Source organism: Cebidichthys violaceus, unplaced genomic scaffold (genome assembly GCF_023349555.1).
Source record: "Cebidichthys violaceus isolate CVI_PGR_0920_01 unplaced genomic scaffold, fCebVio1.0.p SCAF_4, whole genome shotgun sequence".
NCBI classification, from domain to species: domain Eukaryota; kingdom Metazoa; phylum Chordata; class Actinopteri; order Perciformes; family Stichaeidae; genus Cebidichthys; species Cebidichthys violaceus.
Genome location: NW_027176594.1, coordinates 2,359,580 through 2,383,810, shown reverse-complemented (window position 1 = coordinate 2,383,810; position 24,231 = coordinate 2,359,580). Strand labels below are relative to the sequence as shown.

The 24,231-nt window shown below is 43.2% G+C and overlaps 1 protein-coding gene and 2 non-coding genes across 6 annotated transcripts in view; all 3 read left to right on the top strand.

The window, feature by feature from the left end:
• The window catches only part of si:dkeyp-9d4.3 (caskin-1), a 32,652-nt gene extending 10,628 nt beyond the window's left edge, over positions 1-22,024 (top strand). The window contains exons 4-21 of one of the 4 annotated variants that reach the window (XM_068727090.1): positions 2,143-2,288; positions 2,515-2,610; positions 3,105-3,226; positions 3,550-3,658; positions 4,030-4,138; positions 4,491-4,585; positions 5,599-5,713; positions 7,523-7,618; positions 7,749-7,933; positions 9,145-9,226; positions 10,690-10,757; positions 12,802-12,906; positions 13,428-13,529; positions 13,701-13,839; positions 14,175-14,974; positions 15,057-15,726; positions 17,410-17,995; positions 19,987-22,024. In XM_068727090.1, the coding sequence (XP_068583191.1) occupies positions 2,143-2,288; positions 2,515-2,610; positions 3,105-3,226; positions 3,550-3,658; positions 4,030-4,138; positions 4,491-4,585; positions 5,599-5,713; positions 7,523-7,618; positions 7,749-7,933; positions 9,145-9,226; positions 10,690-10,757; positions 12,802-12,906; positions 13,428-13,529; positions 13,701-13,839; positions 14,175-14,974; positions 15,057-15,726; positions 17,410-17,995; positions 19,987-20,071 (3,710 nt within the window). In that variant the 3' untranslated portion in view covers positions 20,072-22,024. Of the gene's footprint in view, positions 1-2,142; positions 2,289-2,514; positions 2,611-3,104; positions 3,227-3,549; positions 3,659-4,029; positions 4,139-4,490; positions 4,586-5,598; positions 5,714-7,522; positions 7,619-7,748; positions 7,934-9,144; positions 9,227-10,689; positions 10,758-12,798; positions 12,907-13,427; positions 13,530-13,700; positions 13,840-14,174; positions 14,975-15,056; positions 15,727-17,409; positions 17,996-19,986 lie in introns of all 4 variants that reach the window. The other 3 variants (XM_068727091.1, XM_068727089.1, XM_068727092.1) reach the window with 3 other exon arrangements.
• Positions 22,025-23,742: 1,718 nt separating this feature from the next.
• LOC137885530 (small nucleolar RNA SNORD60) lies at positions 23,743-23,831 on the top strand. The gene has a single exon (XR_011104830.1). It is a non-coding gene; the product is annotated as a small nucleolar RNA SNORD60 (small nucleolar RNA).
• Positions 23,832-24,039: 208 nt separating this feature from the next.
• On the top strand, positions 24,040-24,128 carry LOC137885526 (small nucleolar RNA SNORD60). Its single transcript, XR_011104826.1, has one exon. It is a non-coding gene; the product is annotated as a small nucleolar RNA SNORD60 (small nucleolar RNA).
• Positions 24,129-24,231: the final 103 nt, after the last annotated feature.

Genomic DNA, 24,231 nt, shown 5'->3' with positions numbered 1-24,231 from the left:
CAGAATGCTAATGTTGCTCTGTGTCTGCTGGATGTGTATGGGGCCATTAAAATATTGTGCGTACAAATTAGTTATTTTAAATGAAGACGTGCAACAAAGTGCACTCAAAACTAAAAGCAACGTCATGGTGGTGCACATTCGTTCCGACGTGCCTGTTTTTACGGGAGCGTCCGCGGCACATCGTGATTGAAAAATCGCAATTTTTTCAATTGCAGCAAACACACAACGGGTCATGTGACAAGAACTAACCAATCAGCTACACACACACTCCTTTATAGCTGCAACATGTCAATATTTGCAAACTAGTTCTCCATATCATCTAAAATATGTTGTTTCCGCTGCCCCCAAGATGCCAAGAAATCTGTTATTGCAGGTTTGAGATTCATCCCTCACTCAGATGGGACAAGGGGAACTTTCTGATCCTTTTTCAGACGTCACGTCCGTCGACCAGATGTTTTTGTCCAAAGATGCCAACTGAAGGTCACTGACCTGGATATCCTGCAGGCCTGAGCTTCTGGGCTTGATATCCTGTCCAAAAATAAATTATAAACAGAAAAGGGGGCAAGCAACTCTGTGTTGAGCAACTCTGCCAGGACACTTTTGGGAACACAGTTCCGGGTATTTCCAAAATCATTAAACTAATTTGGTTGCGACCATGATATTATCCTCATGGTCCACTGTTTTATGATCTGCTCACGATCATAGCAGTTCAGGCAATGTCGATTTCGTCAAAAGATTCCTGAGTCCCCCCCATCTTCAAACAAGTCTCTCTTTGCCTGCATAGTCTGAATGAAGTCCTCTCTTGTCTTTGCACACTGTCTAGAAGATCTTTAAAGGCTGCCTGAGAGTCATTTTCCATCACATCTCTTCATAACTCCTACAGCCGCTGTGTCTCTTTATCCTGCCAGCACCTCACTTCTGAGTCAGGGCTCCCTCATGGCAGCCAAGGCCTGGAGGGCCTCTTTATTCAGCTTGACGATGTGGCTCATCGCTGGTATTAAGACTGAGGGTCTTGGGTTGCTGCCATGAGAAACATGCTCACTGGTCCTTGCAACCACTAATACAAAGTGGTGTTTAATGTCTTCTGGTTAGAGGCACTAGTAATGATTGCAAGGTGGATTTTTGTGCTGTGCGCAGCTGGACTTTGCATCATCTTGCATTTCTTGCATGGCTTGCAATGTCCAGTTCCCTGCATGGTTCTTTGAAGTGTGGTTCAGCCACTTAAAGGGGATTTCTTCTTTTGCCCTTTTGTCTGAAAGCAGTTTGTCTGCTACGTCCCATGAGAACGACGCTTGCACAAACAATTCTCCAACGGTCACAAAAGGTCACAAACATGTCAACAACAGTATGATTGCATTTCCAGGAGGGACGCTGAGAAACTGTGCCTAAATCTGTTACTACAGTGAAACCGGTATAACAGAAATTAGGCCTCAAATTACAACTGTCATTATTAATTGACCTACTGATTGTTTTCTTGAATAATCCATCCATCATTTGGTCTATAGATTCCCAGGGCCCATGGCGCCAAAAGATATTCAGTTTGCTGGCTCTCTACCCTTTGTAGCGTTACTGTTCCACTGTTCGTTTTAGTCAAAACTGCAAAACTTCACCTCAGTGAGTCCGCGACTTGCCATAAGTCGGTTTAGTTTACAGGGAAGTTAGCCCGCTACAACGATAACATTGGCAACGGTACACATAAAAATGCCAGCCGCTGACCATCCGATGTCGATTTGAATGGGAATGTCCCTTCTACTTCTATTCTACTTCTATTTTATTTCTATGCCAATGACAAACAACTAGTTAATGATTATCAGTCTAGTATATACATTGGCAGCATAATATTAGCAGCAACACTTTTGTGTTGGGTTTGATTGGTTCTGACTTTACTAATTGAGTTTAGTGATGCTACTGTAAAAGGTATTTTCACCTGCTGGATGGCCACTGACCAACTGGTCTGTCTATAGAAACAACACTAACAGAATGTGTGTATTTGCATGCATTCATGTGTCTTTATGTTCTCATGTTCTTGTATGTATGTGTGCATGTCCTTGTGGGGTCTGTGTTTTATTGTGCTGTCAACTTTGTGTGTGTTTTTGTATGTGTTTGTGTATGTGTGTGTGTGTGTGTGTGTGTTTTGTGTAGGGATGCGTCCTCTGCATTACGCTGCATGGCAGGGGAAGACTGAACCAATGAAAATGCTGCTGAAGGCAGGCTCGTCAGTCAACGGACAGTCAGATGAAGGACAGATCCCTCTCCACCTATCAGCTCAGCACGGACACTATGACGGGGTAACTGTTTTTGTGTGTGTTTTAGTGTGTATAGTATCTGTGTGTGTGTGTGTGTGTGTGTGTGTGTGTGTGTGTGTTTTGTGAGGTGTGTTACGTGTGCCTGAGGATGCTTGCATGATTTGTGGTTGGTCCAAGCTAGGAAATTCAGAAGCGTCAGTAAGATTTGTGTGTGTGTGTGTGTGTGTGTGTGTGTGTGTGTGTGTGTGTGTGTGTGTGTGGGTTACAGTCGGAGATGTTGCTACAACACCAATCCAACCCGTGTATCTCAGACTCAGCTGGGAAAACACCGTTGGACCTCGCCTGTGAATTTGGTCGTGTCGGAGTGAGTACATTTAACTGAAAACCAAAAGATACATAAAGAGAAAGAAAGGAAACAGAAACACGCTGAAAATACAGAAAACACGTCCAATACAGATCCGCTGCAACTGTGACTTTCAGACATACAACATAAGACAGTCAACACAAAGTATGCCTTAAAATTAAACAACAATTCACCTGTATGATCATGAACAAATAACTGTTACAAATCCTATCAAGGATTGTATTCTAGAAAAAACATAAGCACTTTTAACATCCCATCCATGGTCTAAAACCGTCAAAATAAGTGCGACAAATTCAACATTTAGACCCTAATATACTATAAAACAAACGTACAGCTTCTGCAGCAATGATTTGATTTCACAGAGAAAACAAATTTTTCATGGAATTTTTCCAAAGGTTCACGCTTGTTTACGTGGTTTACAGCAGACTTTGGAAACTGTTAATTGAAATGACTTCATATTATACACGAATGTGTGTGTTCGTCTGTATTTCTAGGTGGTCCAGCTCCTGCTCAGCAGTAACATGTGTGCAGCCATGCTGGAACCGAAACCCTCCGACCCCAACGGAGTGTCACCTCTTCATCTCGCTGCCAAGAACGGACACATCGATGTCATACGGTCTGAAAAACTTTGAGTCTCAGTGTGTGTCTGTCTTCAAACGTCAGTCTGTCAATCTGTCAGTCTGTTTGTCCATCTGACTCACTCATCCAATCTAAACTCCAGCATAACAATTGCAGTCTGAAAATCTGTTACGGTCTAAAGCACACATAGTTTTTATTGACTTGCATTTATAGAGATGTTTTTAAGTTCTACAGTGTTTCTTTGCATAGACTTAGTTTTCACTTTATATCTATTATTCTATGTAAACACTTTGATGAAATAATGTCATGAAAAGCTGCTATACAAATAAAGGTTCACATTATTATTGTTCTGTGCTGCAGGTTGCTGATTCAGGCTGGAATAGACATCAACAGACAGTCTGAGTCTGGCACAGCGCTGCATCAGGCAGCCCTCTGTGGGAAGACAGAGGTAGTGCGCCTGCTGCTGGATGTAAGTCCATCTGTCCGTCTCTCTATCTCTCTGTCCGCCTGTTTAATGTGTTTACAAAAGCAACTGTTGTTAAAGCAGCCTCGCTCTCCTCAGCCGAGCAAGTTTTACACCTCAGCACTTGGCATTCATCCCACCGAGCTGTGTGATGAAGCCTGCGGGATACGTTTGCTTGTTACATAAGTGTAGCAGAATGGCCAGCACCCTACCTGTCATGCAATATCCAAGGCAGCCCGGTTTTGTTTTGTAACCCTTTCTGATGTTGCAGCTGAGGCAAGCACACACAACAAATGCTAGCAGCAGGCGTGCACACACAGCCAGAATGCACACCACATCCCTGTTGTGAATTTCCCATCTTCTCCACTTCCATACAGAGTGGCATCAGCGCAGGGGTGAGAAACACTCTGAGTCAGACTGCCCTGGACATCGTTAACCAGTTCACCACCACACAGGCCAGCCGAGAGATCAAACAACTACTCAGAGGTGAGAGCGAGAACACGGTACTGACACTTAATTAATCCTCACAGTCCAATACCAAGATATATACATAACCCAGATACTTTTTAATAAAAGTTGATTTACCACCAAATAGTCAAACATTAGGAATTCCTTTTTACTATATTCTGTTCTTTACTAAATTACAGGACAGAGCTTAACACTAATTAGGTAATTACGTGCTTTTGTAAATTCACCTGCAGCATACTGCCTTCCTCTCCATTGTGTTCTGCTCCCTCCTGATTTTCTGCTCTACTTTTTCCAACTACCTGAAACCCTCTACTGGACTCTACTCAACTCTACTGCTGTCTTCTTTACACTCTATACCCTTGTGCTGTAGATGCCTCGGCTGCGATGCAGGTGCGTGCATTGAAGGATTACTGCAATAACTACGACCTTACCAGCCTCAACATCAAAGCTGGAGACATTATCACGGTACGTAGATCTGATAACCGTAACAAAATACTGTACATTTCTCAACTTGGTCTTCATAGATGGAGGCTACTGTACATAGACATGTGAACACTGGCAATAGCTTTTGTATAACTTTCACTTATCAGGAGCCAGTTGCCACAGCTCTTAATAGGTTTAAACTTTAGCCAAGTTATGGTGCAGCTTAGTTTAGTGGTTCACATCATTAGTGGATCACATCACCAAATTAAAATGGTTAGCACCTCACAAACTAGTTCTTACATAGAGACTTAAAACCAGTAACTGCCAGATGCAACTGCAGCATAATATGTGACCCATTTATATCGAAGAATAAATGAGATAATATGGAAAATGGTCCATATATATATATGACGTTTGATAAAGTGTTGTTTAATAATTATTTAAAATGGGATAATTATAAGTTAGGCTACGTTTCACAAATAACTGTGCTAATGGAATTAGCTTCAGTCAGGTTAGCATACACATATTCGCATATACTCCTGTTGATAGGCCTATATGATGTCTAAAAATGTCTTTTTCTGCTAAGAAATTAGCTTAAATGTGTCTGCTTGGAGGCCATTGGTGCCTCCACAGAGAACACAACGGAGATCTTCGAGATTGTAATTTTAACTGCATATTAACTCACACATATTCCTCTTTGTATGCAGAAAGAAATAAAGGCTACATTTATAATTTTTGGCAGTTAATTATCACAGCTCATGATGGACTTCCTGTTTACAGTTGATTCCTTTTGACTGGATGGTGGCACTGTGTTTCCTAGCAACCTATTTACACATTACTAAGGTGTTTACTAGCTGAGAAATATATAAGTTTAGATGCTGACCCAGTTTTTTAAATCACTACTTTGACACAAGCTAGTGCTATCAATTTAGGAGGTGCAGCACGGTTATAATCTTATTTTTGTAAACTGTGTGTGTGTGTGTGTGTGTGTGTGTGTGCGTGCGTGCGTGCGTGCGTGCGTGCGTGCGTGCGTGCGTGCGTGTGTGCGTTGACAGGTTTTGGAGCAGCACTCTGATGGCCGATGGAAAGGCTGTATTCATGACAACCGCACAGGAAATGACCGTGTGGGCTACTTCCCCTCCAACATGGTGGAAGTCATCAAGAGGGCAGGTGACCACCCACATCACAGCTGTATGTGTGTGTGTGTGTGTGTGTGTGTGTGTTTGGGTGGGAGGATGTGTGTGTATTCGCATGTGTGTGAGTTCAGCAGCTGTTCTGCAGCTATAGCTGATCATTAGTCGTAGCTAGCTGCTGCATCATCGGCCTCTTTGGTCTATTTTCCCAACCTGTCCATCATCTCCATTGATCAATACTGTCCCCTATTGGCTGTCAACCTTCCTCCCTTCCTTTATACTTCTGCTCCTTCTGTCGCCCTTCCTAATTAATAAACCCGTCCAACCAACCCGCTCTGCTAGATTGTAATGCTTTTGTTCATTTTGTTTGTTTGCTTTGTTATTGATATTGTATCATAATTTTAAGAGATATATTCCCCGTGGATATATGGATATATTCTTTTCTCATATTTTGATTTTAATCAGTTATTATTTCGTACATTTTAAGATTTGATTAGATTTGTTTTGTTTCAAGTTGACTGATCAGTTGTTGTTGTTGTTGTTGTGTTGTTGTTTTGCACCTCCCCCCTCCTGGCTCGTGTCCAGGTCACTCCCCCTCCCAGCAGTGCCACACCCTCCTGCTCCGCAGGCCCAACCCCTGTCCCATTGCCACGGTCAACGGACACTCATACCCCCCCTCCAAAGTCCTCCCCCTGCATCTGCCTCCCCCTCCTCCTCACCCCAACACACTGTCCCTCCCTCGGTTCTCCTCCTTTGGGTACGTTCCTCTTCCCATCTCTCCTCCATCTCTGTCTACTCCTGCTCTGTCCACTCCTCCTCCTCCTCCTCCTCCTCCTCCTCCTCCTCCTCCTCTCTCCACTTCTCAGGAGCAGCAGAGTCAGACAGGTACATACTGTAGTATCACTTTAAATCACAGATAAGCATCCTTTCCACGCTGTGACAAGACCACATATACAATATATCATCTATCTGCTTGTTATATTTACGTGTGAAATGAATATGAGTAAATGATATATGTATATATTAAAGGATCAGTTCAGCCTAATGACAAAAAGTGTTTTCCCACTTTCTCCTCGATTTGACGCTAGAGTTCTGCTGCCACTTTATTTATTATTCATTAAACTAAACTTAATTATTCATTAAACCATTTGGAAAATGGAAACCATCCAGAGATAAATCTATTTTCCTAATCGACCAGGACATTTTATTTTTTAGTATTTAAAACATATTTTTTCCATGTGGCATCAGTTTACTTTCACTGTACTGGAATAGCTTTCTTGTGATTTGAGTGAACTGACCCTTTAACTTAAATATTCAATTTAATGGCACCATTTTTATAGTTTAATATTCTTACATATATCAAATCTGAGAGGCATTATTTACAAATGTATACACATTTTCCGATGGTTTAGCTTGAATCATTTGATGTTTGATTTAGAATAAAGTAATTGTGCTTTGCACAGGGCTTATATTGTGCAGACAATCTTGTGAGGGAACTGTGGAGCTTTACAAGTCTCAACATCATTAACACTTCGAGGTGGTGCAACCACTATGAATAATTATGTGTTTATGAATGTGGAAGTGAGTGTGTGCATCTATCTGACGGTTTGCTAGTGTTCATCTAAGAGCTAAATACATTTTTATACATGAAAACATTTATAAAGTTACAGTCATATGTGAAACTAAACAACACACATAATCATATGGGCTGTGAAGCTGCTGATTAGGTGCCACATTTTTGGTTTTAAGAACTATCTTCGAAAATAGAGTAAAAAAGCGGCAGTATCAATTGTGTTTGCGTGTGTGTGTGTGTGTGTGTGTGTGTGTGTGTGTGTGTGTGTGACAGGTTCGCGGACTGCAGAGCTGAGTCCTCAAGGATCTCCAACTCTTGGACAAAGCAGCGCCAGTGAGGACATCTGGGTGCTTCGCAAACCGCTAACAGGTAAACTCACAAGTGTGTTTTCGGGTAAAAGTGTGATACTATGTCTTTGAGGAATGTTCTTTATATAATTAATACTGCAATGTGTGTGTGTGTGTGTGTGTGTGTGTGTGTGTGTGTGTGTGTGTGGTAGTTGGCGAGCGCAGTGGCAGTGTGGGCAGCATCGGCAGTGTTCGGTCAACCAGCAGCTTGCAGAGCTCTGGAAACACACATGTCCTGACCACCCCTGCGCCCAGTCCACACCCGGCACCCACACCAGGAGTCAACACACACGGGCTTAACGCTCCAGGCCTGCATGCACAAGCTGAAGGGGTGAAGGTAGGAGACTCTCTGCATTTATCTGTGTGCCGTGAGTTGCAGGCATTTCCGTCACATTGCTGCTGGATCTTTACAAAACAACAAGCATGTCGTTTCTGGGAAACAGCAAAACATTGTCAGGAAACAAACACAGGTTTGTTTCCTGACAATACCAGGTTAACCACAATTCTGCTTCCTGCTCAGTTTGTTTTTCCGGTGGAAAGATCAGAACAGTATAGACAGATGTATTAAGACGATGGTCTCCTCTTTTCTATTAATCACACAGTAAAGTGAAGCCTCTAAGTACCAATGTCAACCTTTTCATCCTGGACAAACTGTAACAGTTACATTCTACAGTATTTTCCCCTGAATATCTTTTTACACCTCACCTCCTCCCTTTTGTGTTAGATTAGGAAAGCCATCTGTGAAAATGATGTTTTAATTTCAGCACAGGTGTATGAACAGTATATCTTGGTAAAATGATGTGAAAATATGTACTTGAAGGTTGTCTTTGACTACAAACTCAAACGTGATTGGCCTGGCGTCAGCTACACAGAATGTAATTATAGTTTTGGTAACCTTATACTGTTGTATTTAGTATTAATATGATTTGTGTCAGATATGTAAACCCCTGTAAAGTCCACCATAAAGTCATGCTTTTTTTTAAAAACCTTGCACGGCATTTTAAGTATTATTTTTAAGGAATCAGATTATCAATATCACATGGAGTTGGCTCCCAAAGCAACATAAACTTGCCAGATAGATTCAAAATAGTGAAGTATCTTTAGTGCATTTTATCATTTGTGCACGATGGGGTTTTCTTCCATTGTCTGGTGTGCTTTCATTTTGTAATCTGTGATGTCACCCTGCAGGTCTGCTCTCTAACACCTTTAGCACACTCAAAATTCAATTTTAACAGCGGAAATAACACGTTTATTTTTAGGTAGTACCTTAAAAATATAGTAAATCAGCAATTAGCCAAATTGGATTGTGTTCCCATATTACGCTGGAAGAACATCATCTATTTTAAGAAGTATTCGTTCTAGGATTTCTGATGCATCTGTTCTTGCTAAACTGCAGGAAATGCAGGCGGAAGGCGTTCAGAAGCCAGAATCTTTTATATGTGCACTTAGTCCACTGAGCTGAGTCACAAGGGACTTCTTGGATGTGAATGATTATGCTTGAGTAAATGTTTCATTTTGTGAGTGTGTGTGTGTGTGTTTGTGTTTTAGCTCCTGGCCACAGTGCTCGCCCAGTCGGTCAAAGCCAAGGAGCATCTCTTGGAGCAGTCGCAGTCTGTTGAGCAGTCAGCGAGTAAGCACACAAACTCACCCAAACACAACACAAGAGCATTGGCTTTATTTGAATTGATGATTTGTGTCTGTTTAACTGCTGCCTTGATAAATGACAGCATTGATTCAAACAGATACAACAAAGTCTGTCCTTACTTCCTAATAAAAATAAATATACCACTGGGGATTTAAAAAAAACAAAAAACATTTTGTCCGTAGTAAAGTGAATACAATTGAACAAGATTTAGGCGGTGATCAAAAGTACAACAGGTGCCTCAGGGATTGTTTTTGATCTCTGCTTTTATGAATCCTTTCTTTCTTCATTTCTCTTTTAGTCAACCTGGCCCTCTAAAGACCTCCTGTCTGTTCATATCAGACACAATCCTTGTATCCCCAATTCTTGGGAATGTATTAATCTCACTTCAACAGAAGCATATAAATTAGCATATTTTAGTCTGCTGTCATTCTACTGGTTTAAAGTGATACGTGGGAAGTGTAGTGCTAAAACAGCACCACAGAGCCAGCCAACCCTGAACACTGCCAAAATGATTATGACGGACTACACAGGCAATATAAACCAGGCTCCTTATCCTCAAAGACTGCACTTGATCACTAGATAACACAATTTCTTGGCTTTACAACAAAGAACCATTTCAGTTTCCTGGTTCCTTAAGTTGTTCTTATAAAAACTGTTTTCAGACGAGGAAGAGTTCAAGCTGTTCATTTGGCAAATAATGAATTAGAAGTAACTCATAATGAAATGAAACAAGGAAGTACAGTACTTGTTTCCATTTTAACTCACTAAAATTTCTAAATAACTGGTAAACTATGCTCTCAGAAACTAAAGCACAGCCCTGACAGGCCTTTTCATAAATAACTAGTTTGACACATAAATTATAAAATAGTGCAGTGCCCGTTGAAAACATGCCTGTTCAGAACGGGCTGAATAGTTGACCTGTGGTGTTGCTGCTTGCACAAAAACAACTTCATACTCAACACTGCGCTTCCTTGAGTCCTGAACAATACACCTGCCATGACATAGTTGTGTCACACAAGCAAGTCGTGGCTACTCAGGGTCAGAAACTAAAATAAAAAATGCAAGGGCCAGACTTTGCCTTTGGGAAAGTAGTCCAGCAATGCATCCGGCCAAACATGAAGTAGATCGGATGAAGGGTTGTCTAGATATGCAAAGGACACACACGCAGAACGTACACACAACAGATAGTATAACAGTAGATAGTATAGATAAGTCATGTGACACACTGAGGGCCAAAGTGCATTTATACAAATTGAAATTAAATGTTACCAATATACATACTACATACAGACTAATAGGTAATTGTTTATGCAAAAATGTATTGTAATTAGCAAAACTACAAAAGAGTGAAAAAACTAAATTGTACTTTCCTGCTAAAAGTAATCTGTTATATTCTCTCCCCTATTGTTTCTCTCTCCTGTCTCACCTTTCCACCTCCACCCATATAGGTTCTTCCAGTTGCACAGTTCATGAACAGCGGTCCTTTGAGCGGAAGGCAGAAGAGGATGATGGGAAAGTGAGTTCTTGGATGGCAGATTGGTTCACCCTGGAGCATCGTCTTTCTGTTGCTCCTGTTTCCTCTCAACCAGTGCTTTGGTTTGAGAGAAAGACATCTACAAGGGTGTGTTCAGTGGGCACAGTGAGATGTCCGTCAGGGTGGCTGTGTTGCACCTGAACAGATGACACCCTGAGGATGGGCATGCAAGTGTTTTCACCATGGAGACAGGCAGAGAGACGGACAAATTGAGGAGTCAGTCTATGTCTCGCCTTCTGTCTCTCCACCCACCCCCTGTCCTCACACCACACTGAGACACCACGCCCCCACATGCTGCCGCTCTGTGCTCTAGAACCAGCTCTATGTGTGTTCTGTGAGGCTGAGGGTTGAATTCTCTGTGTGTTCTAGAAGCACACATCCACTGGTTGCCAGGCGACAGCAGTGTTTTGTCAGAGAAGAGAAAGCAGTAGTGTATCTTGATTGGTTGAGCTCATCCAACATTCTTTTACACTAAATTTATTCACAAAATATAGCAAGCATGCCATCTATACTTTGACTTTTAAATGGGGCAGTTAACCCAAAATCATTATTTCCCACTAACTCTTAGTGATGTGTATTCTAGAGAGATCCATTTACAGTATTACTACTGAAGATCCCAAAGTGATCTTACTGCATATTTTACTAACAGTATGTTAGAAACAGTTATGTTTTGGAGAATAAATATAGGCAGTATTGTTCTTTAAATTTGTCCACTTATTGATCTGTAAGCTAAAGACAAACTGACAAAATGTTTGGTGAATTCTCTCCTGACTTTGTTGTAGAACAGGGTTACATTTTGGGATTACAATGGAGGTTTTTGTGCTTTTTTCCTTAACAATCTTCTCAATTGTGTTCTAGAGAAGGCTTCTTTGTTGTGTTCTAGAGCAGGCTGCTATGTTGTGTTCTACAATAGTATCCTCCTGTGTTCCAGAGCAGGCTGCTATGTTGTGTTCTACAATAGTATCCTCATGTGTTCTAGAGCAGGCTGCTATGTTGTGTTCTACAATAGTCTTCTCTCCTGTGTTCTAGAGAAGGCTGCTATGTTGTGTTCTACAATAGTATTCTCATGTGTTCCAGAGCAGGCTGCTATGTTGTGTTCTACAACATTCTTCTCTCCTGTGTTCTAAAGCAGGCTGCTGTGTTGTGTTCTACAATAGTCTTCTCTGCTGTGTTCTAGAGCAGGCTGCTGTGTTGTGTTCTACAATAGTATCCTCATGTGTTCTAGAGCAGGCTGCTATGTTGTGTTCTACAATAGTCTTCTCTCCTGTGTTCTAGAGCAGGCTGCTTGGTTGTGTTCTACAATAGTCTTCTCTCCTGTGTTCTAGAGCAGGCTGCTGTGTTGTGTTCCACAATAGTCTTCTCCTGTGTTCTAGAGCAGACTGCTATGTGTTCTACAATAGTCTCCTCTCCTGTGTTCTAGAGCAGGCTGCTGTGTTGTGTTCTACAATAGTCTCCTCTCCTGTGTTCTAGAGCAGGCTGCTCGGTTGTGTTCTACAATAGTCTTCTCTCCTGTGTTCTAGAGCAGGCTGCTGTGTTGTGTTACACAATAGTCTTCTCCTGTGTTCTAGAGCAGACTGCTATGTGTTCTACAATAGTCTCCTCTCCTGTGTTCTAGAGCAGGCTGCTGTGTTGTGTTCTACAATAGTCTCCTCTTCTGTGTTCTAGAGCAGGCTGCTATGTTGTGTTCTACAATAGTCTTCTCTCCTGTGTTCTAGAGTAGGCTGCTATGTTGTGTTCTACAATAGTCTTCTTTCCTGTGTTCTAGAGCAGGCTGCTATGTTTTGTTCTACAATAGTCTTCTCTCCTGTGTTCCAGAGCATGCTGCTGTGTTGTTTTCTACAATAGTCTTCTCTCCTGTGTTCTAGAGCAGGCTGCTGTGTTGTGTTCTACAATAGTCTTCTCTCCTGTGTTCTAGAGAAGGCTGCTATGCTGTGTTCTAGAACAGGTCTGTGTTCCATGCTCTAGAAGAAGCCTGTGGACTGTTCTAGAAGCAGGCAGTAGTGTTCTGTGTTCTGTGTTCTAGAAGCAGGCAGTAGTGGCGTGGCTGGGTGAGTTTCAGCTGCAGTTCTACACCACCCACTTCCTCACCGCGGGATATGATCTAGACACCATTAGCCGCATGACCCCTGAGGTAAGGTCATGACCCCTGACCCCCTCACGCCCCGCCCCCTTGTCTGTCAAGGCTCCGCCCAGCTCAGCTCTCAAATCAGCTCCCCACTGACGTGGATGATGTCCTCATGACCCTCCTGTCTCTGTCACCTGACCCCCCCGGTGTGAGTCCTGAGCCTCAACCAGTCACTTCTCATGCTCTGTCTGCTTCATTTACATACCTGTGTTCACACATGGCCGTGTGTTCCAGTCTGTGCTGTAAACGCTACCCTGTGTTTGTCCTTGAGTGTTTTTTTAGTGCCAGTGTGTGTGTGTGTGTGTGTGTTTGTGCATTGAAGCGAACACAGTGGTATGACATAAACCCCCTTAGGGGGACACTCATCACAGATTATCAAAAGCAAAATAATCCTGCAGGCATATCACACACAGCTCCTCTACAAATGTCAAACGTACACATACAATTGTTTACATTTAGGAGACAAAAAAACACCTACAGTAGTCGTTGTGATTTCCTGATGTGACTAAGTGTGCTTTACGTTGAAGGACCTAACGGGAATTGGGGTCATGAAGCCTGGACATCGAAAGAAGTTAACATCAGAGATCAGCAAGCTGCCCTCCACAGACTGGCTGCCAGACCACAAGCCTGTAAGGCTCTCCGAGTATTACACAATCTAGAAAAAGTGGGAGATGTCGAGTTTTATTAAGAAACTAGTTATTCAAAATAATAATACAAATCCATTCGAATTCTTCTCTGTATCTTGTAATCTGCACAAGCTTTTTACATTGTGCCCTTGTGTGTCCCTATGTGTGTTTTAGGCCAATCTGGGAGACTGGCTGTCTCACCTGGGTCTCAGTCAGTACTACCAGGTTCTGGTGCAGAATGGGTATGAAAACATTGACTTTATCTCCGACATCAGCCTTGAAGATTTGCAAGAGATTGGAATTACTAAACTCGGTAAGACACAGCTACATTATTAAAATATGGAATATAATATTAAAAGGCATGTAGAAGTACAGAGCCTTTGATTTTGTTTCCTTAAAGCAAATGACAAGTATGATTGTCAAAACTTATGAATAAAAGAAATGTCTGTCGTAACATCACCCCACTTAAAAAACTTTTTGTGTTGCTGTACAACACATACAATAATTATGAATTCTGTTGTATCTGGACTATTTGGACTGAATTTATTAAGCTGTTGTTGTTATCAACCACAGAACATTCATTTTGTTAACATATTAAACCTTCATAGTACAACATTTCTCTTCTTCCACACCGCTGCCTCGCCTCAGGCCATCAGAAGAAGCTGATGTTGGGAGTGAAGAGACTGAAGGAGCTACAAAGGGGAGAAAGAACCTCTGAGCCTCCTCAGAGCCCCTCTACACCTCCATCCAGCCCAGGTGGCAGCACCGACTCAGAGCCCCGGAAGGAGGTGAGGAAGCAGAGGGACGGTGCCCCCAGCCCACTGGCCAAACCTCGCCCGGGTCTCACACCTTCACAGACCCCTCCCCACACACCGACGCAAACCCCACCACAAACCCCCCCACATGGCCGGACCCAGCAGGCTTCCCCAAGGGCTCGGCCGCGCCCCTCCACGCAGATGGCGGCAGCAGATTCGTCAGTGCCGCTGCTCCGCCTGCCCAGTGTGGAGGAAGAGCGACGGAGAACTCACAGTCTAATTGGCTCAGAATCAGACTCTAGATACGCCACTGTATGCCGCAGCAGCTCCGCACATACTCCCCCTAATGATGTCACTGTTAACCGCAGCCAATCATCTGTCACCCTCCGTCCCCGACGGAAAGGTCGGCCCCCAACACCACCTAAACGGTCCTGTTCTTCCATTACCGGGGGTGACGGGGAGGGAGAGGGACAGGTGGAGGGGCTGCTAGGGCTGCCAACCTATCGAGAGCGGCGAGCCAGTGACTGCGGCGGCCTGGGATCAGCTTTAAGATCTCAGGACTCAGCGGGCCTGGAGAGATCAGAGGGGGCTTCTGGGAGTGTTCGCAGCCTCGCTGCTATGCTGGAAACATCCATGGTGGGTGGTGCCAAAACCTTGCCCAAGAATCTGGGAGGCAGCACCAACTACCTACAGGTGTGTGTATGTGTGTGTGTGTGTGTGTGTGTGTGTCCTTGTGATTGGTTGGTTTCAAACTGTTTATTATTAAGTGTAACAGTCTTGTGACCTCCAGGTGAGTCCGCCTGTACTTCGCCGGCAGCCAGGTGCAGGCGGTCTTGGATCTGAGGAAGAGGATGTCTTAAGTCGGCGTCGGACCATCAGTGGACCAGAAGGCCTCCCCGGTGATCAGATCGACCCGTTACCCCGGCCACCAGCCCAGCAACGTCCAGAGCCTCGGCCCCGCTCCACCGTGGTCTCCTCATCAGAGATCACAGACGGCACAGCGACGCTACGAAGGAGGCCGCGTCCTCAGCCGACAGACTCTGAGGCACCTCCGTCCGCGGATGCCAATGCTGTTACCACGACATCAGGCTCTGACACCATACGCAGGAGACAGCGCACCTCTGACCACACAGAAAGTGTCAATCAAAGCAATAACCAACTGGGCTCTCCCAGCAGTCAAACAGACAGTAGCCGGAAAAACGGCGGCGACCCGCAGCAGAACGGCGGCGTGGTCCTGAGGAGGAGGCCAGTGTCTGAGGTCTCTGACAAGACTGAGGCCAACAGAGACAGCTGTGAGTGGATGGAGGCTCGGAAGTGTCTGAAGCCGCCGGTATCACCGAAACCGTCCACAGTCACCCTGAGGAAGGCACAAGCTGACCCCCCAACCCCAACTCGCAGGGTCCCCATACCCGGGCCTGATAGCACTGAAACAGCACAGAGCCCTGGTGAGATACACACACACACACACACACACACACACACACACACACACACATATACACACTGAACTGTCTATATTAATGTATATGTGGTCCCTCAGTAGACATATCACTTTACAATCACTATGTATAGAATTCTAAAGTGATTATAGCAATAAGGTATTCTGACTGTATTGAATTTTGTGGAAAAAATAAGCAGTCTGTGTGTTGCCTCTTGACCCTTTCACATCAGAGTCCTCATATTGGAGTTGGGTTGGGGAGTAAGACTATTGACCTGCATTTCTGTCTACCTCAGTGTCATTTTACCACTGACAGATGCCGAAGACAGAAACATCTCTACACATAGGGGCTTATATTTAAATATTTGATTGGCTGTTTAGCTTTTATTCGATAGAAATGGTTGAGATACAGTCAGGAACTGCAGGGAGATGCAACAAATGTCCCCAGCAGAGTCGAACAGGAGACGCATGCATTTTATCTACTACATAAAGGGCTTAAAGTAGGGCTGCAACTAATTTATTCAATTTAATTGTAAAAATATGGTGATTTACAGCAGTGTTGATGAGTAGATGTGCTGCTTAGAACAGGTGGATCAGCTTGGCAGCAATCAGAGAGAAAAGAGGCGGGAGAGTGAGTGGAGGAGCCCCGCCCACGCCAACAAACAGACAAGCTGCGTTACAAATTGCATACTTTTTCTTTTATCGAGGAGAACATACTGCAGCTGCCCTTACAAAGGACGAAGTACAATGCTTTGTTTTAACATGGCACCTTGAACTTTGAACCATCTTGCTCATATATCCGCTGTGCAGAGGATTGTGGGTCACAATAGCCAGAAAAAGCAGGCTGGCTTGCATACTGCAGAATGTGACCGGATGCAGTAGGACATCCTGGTATTTTTGGCATATTGCATTTGACATATTATGTATTGGGACATACTGAATCTTTTTTCTGGCTTACTAAATAGTTTGGTAGTATGGGTGTTGGAACAAACAGGCAGAGAGAGACAGACACGGGAGAGCTGGAAACTCAGGGGAGGGGGAGACACAAGAGACACTGAAATAAGCTGGAGCACAGCCACAGCCTTGACATTTCCTTGATTTTAATAACACCTTTTGCGATAAACTCAAGCTGAAATAATGAGTCAATTAGTCGATGGACAGAATATGAATCTGCAACTATTTGAGAAATGTTAAATAGCTTCTCAAATATGTAAATTTGCTGCTCTTTTTTTCTGTTTTCTATTATGTAAACTGAATATCTTTGTGTTTTGGATTTTTGGTCATACAAAACAAAATCATAAAATAAACCTATAGTATCGTTAGCGACCCCCATGTTGCTACATTGAGGAACAGGGAGGATATTAAAAGAAATGCGGGATGATTTAGTATTATCATTTACAGATCAGTTCACAATCAGTTCACAAGCAGATCATAGTGACAATATGATTATTATTGTTATGCAGATATCTGTTCCAAATGAATTATTCTGATTTAAAACTAGAAAAGTTCAATCAGAGCGCTTTCAGACTTTGACCAAAAATTATCTTCATTTATATATATATTAAATATACATTTATATATAACTAGATATCTGCCTTCGTATTCAGCACCAGTCTCCAGGTATATGTGAGTGACTGCTTGTCTTTTATAAGAAAACATGACATCTTTCTCTCTCCTCCTCTCTGATCAGAGCCGAAGCGTGTCCCTCCTCCTATATCCCCGAAACCCCGCGGGCCTCCAACAGCACCTAAACCAGGCAAAGCAACAGTATCTTCGGCTGCCATGAGCCCGAGTCCTGCTGCCACCAGCCCAGCTGCAGCTAGCCCCACCCCGGCCCCAAAACCCTCCTCTCCGCTCTCTGCCGCCCCTCTTCCAGCTCCTGACACCCCCTCTGCTCCCTCCCTCTCTCCGGGACTCCCCCTTACTTCCCCCTCTCCGGCCCAGAGTCCCTCCACGCCGTCTCCGCACCCCGTCAAACCTCCCCGTTCGTCCATCGCCGGCCTCTCCATTGATCTGCTGGGAGGACGGGAGGTGGAGGAGGAAGAGGAGAGGAGGAGAGAGGAAGAGGAGAGGAGGAGAGAGAGGGAGCACAAGAGGCACAAGGAGGAGGAGAGGAAGAAAGCAGAGGAACAGAACCTGAGGGAGCTGGAGAGTCAAGGAGAGGAAGTAGAGCAGGGGGAGGAGGTGCAGCATCGTTTGGAGGAGACCAGTGCCTCCTTGGCTGCAGCTGTGCAAGCTGTTGAACATCAAATCAAAGAGGAGGATGCACAAAATGAGTGAGTATTCATGAAGTTTATCATATGATTTTGCCATAGAAAGTACCATTTTACATCCAACTACAATCTCTCTGGCACATTTCTTGGCTTCCAAATGGATACTAAGATGTAGAGCTGCAGAGTGAGAGGACTTTGTTCAAGTGTTTAGCGTTATGGAATTAAAGTCCTGCTCATCTCAGACAATGTTTTGGTGACTGGCAGTAGGAGCACCTCCAACATGATACTCCCCTGTGTACATAAGATCGGAAAGAAATAGTTCAACATTTTGGGAAATATGCTTCTCATCTTTCTTTACAAGAGGGAGATTACAAGATCGAATGTCTAATGTTAGCCTATAATGACTGAAAGTGGGGGAGCACAGCTAGCCAGGGTTTCTCAAAAGAACTCCAAAACAAACAACTAGCAAACTCACAAATGAATACATCGTATCCTATTATTAGGGCCTTAATGAGTATGCCACACTGTATTTTGCAACACATTGTTTTGTGTATGTGACAAAGAAAACGTCTGAATCCTGTAAAGCAGAAGTGTAAAATACAGGAGAGTCTCATACTGGAACCATTTCTTGGGGAAGTACAACTGTGGTTTAGTGACAATGTAAAGAGATATCTACCAAAACCTTTGACCAGCAACAACATCACCCTCAGAGGAAAGCAAATATGCATATTTTCTTAAAAAAACAAACTCCCAGGAAACATTAAATCACTCGGTTTAAAGCCAGCTTTATACACTTTATAGAAACCTGATAAAACATTCTGCATTATAAATCATATTCATTCATTTTCTAGTTCTGGGTCAGCGGTTTGAAACCATTTTCTGTTCACAGCTCTAATTTGTTCCTCTGGCTGGCATCTGTGCCTAAGCAACGGTTGCTTAGGCTGATGCATACTGTAGTATTTAAAGCTTTATGTCAAAACAAACAGACGGATACAAGGTTGGAGTATTTATAACGACGGCCATTACCTAGACTACCATGGTAACAGCGAGTGCGTTTTAATACTATAGCAAACACTTCTGAGCAGCTACATTCTCAGAGATACAACAGAAGAGCAACGGGTGTGGCTGTTTGCAGCACAAACAACCAAATACATTGCATTTCCTGTGGCTGCTTAAGAGAAATGTCTTTAATGTGAAGCAGTGGCAGCAGGACGTGTTCCATATGCATTAGCAGTGACTTAATGCAGCTGTAGCACGGTGTGAGGAGTGTGAACAGTAAGCTGTGAATTCCTCGTACTCAGAGAGGCAATTTGAATCCAGCATATAACTCGTTGCGCCACTACCACTTCAAACTACCATCTATAGAGATAATTACTGAATGTAAGTACAGTTGGGTGTCATGAAAATTGTTGAAATGTGAAAAGGGGTCTCTCGTAGTGTTGAACCTACAGAGAATTATTATCTCAATCTACAGATCCCATCGGCTTTACTGAGCTTTATAGTAGGTTCCATGTCATTGTTGGGCTGTTTTGGTTCCCTCACTGTGGTTCTAAGCTCTAAAACCCCCCACTGTACAATACCGGCTCAGCCCCAAACAACAGACAGACAACGATATCACACTAGCTGGTGAACAGCGTGGACCGTTTAGCTGCTAGAGAGCCAGATATTTCCCTCAGGAGTTGGTAGAGACCAAAAACAGAGCTAAAAGAGTTGGATTATATTATGGGAGACAAGACTACAAATGAATGATAATGTTTCTCCATAACTGCTGCAGGCAACTGTTTGCAAACTAGATTGCCATATCAACTTAAAGGTGAATACTGTAAGTCAATGTTGTGTTCACTACTTGTTAAACAGTTATTGTATTATTATTACACTGTATCTATGTTGAGGAACATTGAGGTCATCATAAATCATAAAGAGATCTTTAAAATGCTAAGAAACCAGCGTACACTCTCCACTTCACATCTCTAATTGTCTGCTGTGACTGTGGTGTGTCTGCCTCATTCACAGCTAGAATTTTCCTTTTTTTTTTTTTTTTGCTCTCTTTCCAGCAAAAAGGCTGCAGTCTCCATCTTGGACGACATCGGCAGCATGTTTGACGACTTGGCAGACCAACTGGATGCAATGCTCGACTGATCCCCTGCCCACGACTCATCTCCAACAAGCCCTTTACCCTCCCCATCATGTGTAGGTGTATCAAGAAAACTCTCCCAAGGCTCGATGCTGGCGCTCTAAGAGTGTGTGTGTGTGTGTGTGTGTGTGTGTTTGAGCGCATGTCCCTCCTGCGTGAGCGCTTCTCATGTAGCCTTGTACAGTAATACTGAGGAGGGAGTCCTCTTCGTCTGGCGCAGTAGCTCCAGTACGCCTCCCGGTGCGAGGAGGCCGCTCCCACACAACCTCTGACCTCTGCAGCCCAGCGAGTCGCCGCCGCCTCCGTCACCGCCGCCTCCGTCACCGCCGCCCGGCCTCAGACGGCTGTGTGGACCCAGAAGCACAATCATTCTCCTCATCCTTCTATCTCTACAGACTCTGACAGAGATGCTAACTCAGTCAGAAAGGGAGGCAAACCGATAAGCATATTGCTTGCAACAAAAAAAAAATAAGCACACACACTGACTGACAGACAGGCAGACAGATAGATAGATAGCTAGATAGATAGACAAGATGCAAACAGATGAGATAACCACAGAGAGAGTTTTTAAAAGCACATTGAAAGACAGGCCGCTTTCTGAGTCTGTCCCACTCCCTGCGATGTCAAAAGGATGCGTTTTTCCAGATGAATCGTAGCCTCTGTTTCTCTTCTGTATGAGCGGAGGATTGTGGTTAGCCGGACTTCCTGACCTGTGTGTTGTCTCTCTTCATGTTGTTGTTGTTGCTGTTGTTGTTATTGTTGCCGTTGTTGTCGTTACGAGTGTGTGTGTAGTCCCTGCTGATGCTCATGTCAATGTCCTCCCACTCGTACAGTAGTTATTCTAATGATCAGAACGACAATATAGATGTGTGTCCATGGATTTTGAGACACTCGCACACACACACATACACAAACACACACACACACACACACACACACACACACACACACACACACGCACACAAACGCGCACCCACACTACATTGGTTTTAATCTTGCTGGTGTTCTGCTTTGTTGGTGTTTAGCTCCATCTATGGAGGTTTGCTTGGAAATGACTCCACATTTACATACATACAGTTACATGCAAAGACACATATATACAAGCACACTCATGCGGTGTATCCTTTTGTCCTGCTGCAGTGAACAGTGTTTTTAAAAGATAATCCTATATTTCAATGCTTTATATAGTACATCCAGTATACATAGAGTTTATAATATACCTGGGTATTTCAGCTGTTAGAGCTCCCTCTAGTGTTGGTTAGTGAAACTGCCTCTAATCTGCCCACCTTATATCTTGTCTCCCCTCCTTTTTATCTCCCTCTGTGTCCGTTTTGTTAACTCTGCATCTCTCTGTGCCTTGGTAGTGTTTGTTCATATATTCAAAATATTTTTTTGATTTTTTTGTTTTGTTTTGTTTTCCATTCAAACATCTTTAATGTTATTATTTGTCCTGGTTCCTTATGAAACCTCGCTCCTTATGTGTCTGTTATGTCAAAAGTAGCTTATAAAGGTTGAGTTGTGAGTCAAATGTGAAACCCCTAAAATCAATCACCATGTCTGCAGTCCTCCTGTAACCATTGAGAAGCCTTGTACGAGCCCCGCCTACGCTGTAATAAATTGGCTCTGCTCCTCCTCGGCTCCCCAGTTTTCAGTGGCCCCCCATGTAGGCCAGACAGTGGATCAACCACCAGTGTTCATCCCAGTGAAGAGTCCACTTGTATTTTTATGCTCTTTAAAAACAAAGCTATATTTGAGAGACAGATGGTTCTATGTGAATACTAATGATGATAATTATAGACATTGAATTGAGGTGAGCTGATTGAGCCTGTACATTTATGGTTGAGTTGTGGATGTGTTGTGACGGCTGTTGTGCCATGGTTGGGTTTAGGTTGTGTTTCTGCTGTGACGATGCATTCCTGTACAGCTGTGATCAGAATAAATGTATAAATTAAACCTTACATGGCTCTTGAAGTGTGGTTATTTTAGACCTCATTTTCTAATGAACTATCAGAAACTATTTTTAGACTTTCTCTTCAGCAACCCAAATATTTACATTAATAACACCCTTAGCCTCCACATCTTCCCATTCAGTCAGAAAAGCGTATGGTTAGGTTGGGGGATAATATAATGGGATTTTTCAGGGCTAGTTCCAATATTATTTAAAGTTAATATCTAATATGTTGACAGTTTTAGATTTAAAAAAAAAAGAATAATAGCTGTCTCTACTGGGTGACTTTAAACCCAGGACCTCCGTATATTGTAAAATTCATGCTGCAGCCTAGCGCTACATTTTGCCTTAATCTGAACTAGGCCTAACCCAAACCCGTTAGCCTTTGGAGTACCTTCTTCTTCTAATGAGAGATGTTGTTCAATGCTAATACAATCACCGTTGTTTTATCTTTGTTTTAATGACTATGTGTTCAGTTAGTATTGCCCAGTACATCAATAAGCCCCCGATAAGCACGGGCATGGCCAAGAAGTCCGACAACAATGTCTCCGCTTTACATAAACGTAGCAAGCTAGCAGTTAGCCATTAAGCTATGTAGCTAGCTAGCCAGCCCGGAAAGGGGAGGGACTTCCGTTAGACGGAAGCCGTATAAGTACATTTTCTCTGGCGCATCGTTACCTCTTCACGACAGTCTGTGGTCCGTCACCAACATATGCAGCATGGAAGGAGAGACGCACACTCGTTGCCTCTTTCAGTGGTTTCTTACCAACTTTAGGCCCTGGCAGCAAAGAGAACCAGAGCGGGCCTCCCTAGCTGAAAGAAACATGACCGGTGAATAAAGTGAGTATCGTGTTGTTAACATACGAAGGACCTCGTATGCTAACCGTAGATGCTAACCTTTAACGTACCACGTTGGTATGAACGGCAACACGTGCAAGGGCCAGGCCTGCCACGTGGAGCTTCCACCACTTTCAAAGTAGTTAATCCAACTTGTTACATTTGTCCACAAAATAAGTCTGGGCTGGGTCACATTTCAGCCCTAACTTAGTGTAATTCTCCTTTTATAAGAATGTGGTGTTGCATAACGACTATATAAATCTGGCCTTTTCCAACCTGGTGTTTCTGAATAGTAGACTCTAATCTGGTCTATTATGCTATTATTGGTATATGCATGGGAGTTTGTTCTTGATCTTAACACAGTATTAACAGCAGGTTAAAGCTCCATCACATATGCACATTAAAGTGTGTTTAAATCGAAGTTATTGTGTTGGAATTGCATCTTAATATGGTAATTGGTAAATGTATTCATTACCCTGACCTATTTTCATTCGTTCTTTCCAGTAAGTCACGTGGAGGCCTGCTGCACCTGGACGATTTGCATGAAGGTTGAAATGAAGAAACAAAAGTAATTTGCCTTCAAGATGGCCCTCCCTGGATAAGAACAAATGTGAGTTGATCTGCACCCTAAACAGAAATGTTATCATCATTAGGGCAGAATGGGCGCTCTTAATTTTCTCATCTGAGGGTCCATTGATTTTTAAACGTGTATAATTTTCGATCTCTTATTTTTACATCCTACTCTTTTGCCTTGCAGATGAAGCTGGTACAGCTGAATGTGGGGAGACTGAGGGGCGGTTGCTGCTGTGTTTAAGCAGTCTGAAGACTCAGGCCCTCACTGGTTTAAGAGCTGGTGAGTCCTTGCAATGTGTTTGCATGGGAATAACTTGTGGCCTGTGATGATGAAATCAAATTACTTTTCTGACACCTACTATGAGAGCTGAACTCCAGCTCCTGATTCTAGCTTTATTCTGAGGCTCAGTTATTAGTATATTAGTGCAGTCTTTGTCTTAAATGTCACTTTTTAATATATTTCCCCCCTAATTGTTACAGGTAAGAATGAAACGATTTCAGAGCTGTCTGGACAAAGATCAGAGGCTGCAGTGTCTAGATGGACCTGGGATCGAAGTTCTTATTGACACAGGATCTGGTGAGTCCATTCAATATGTTTGCATCTTAATAACTTGTAGCCTGTGATGACAAAATCAAATTACTTTTCTGACACCTACTATGAGAGCTGAACTCCAGCTCCTGATTCTAACTTTTATCTGAGGCTCAGTTATTGGTATATTGGTGCAGTCTTTGTCTTAAATGTCCTTTTTTTTTAAAATACCGTTCCCCCTAATTGTTACAGATCAGAGGCGGCAGTCTTTCAGATGG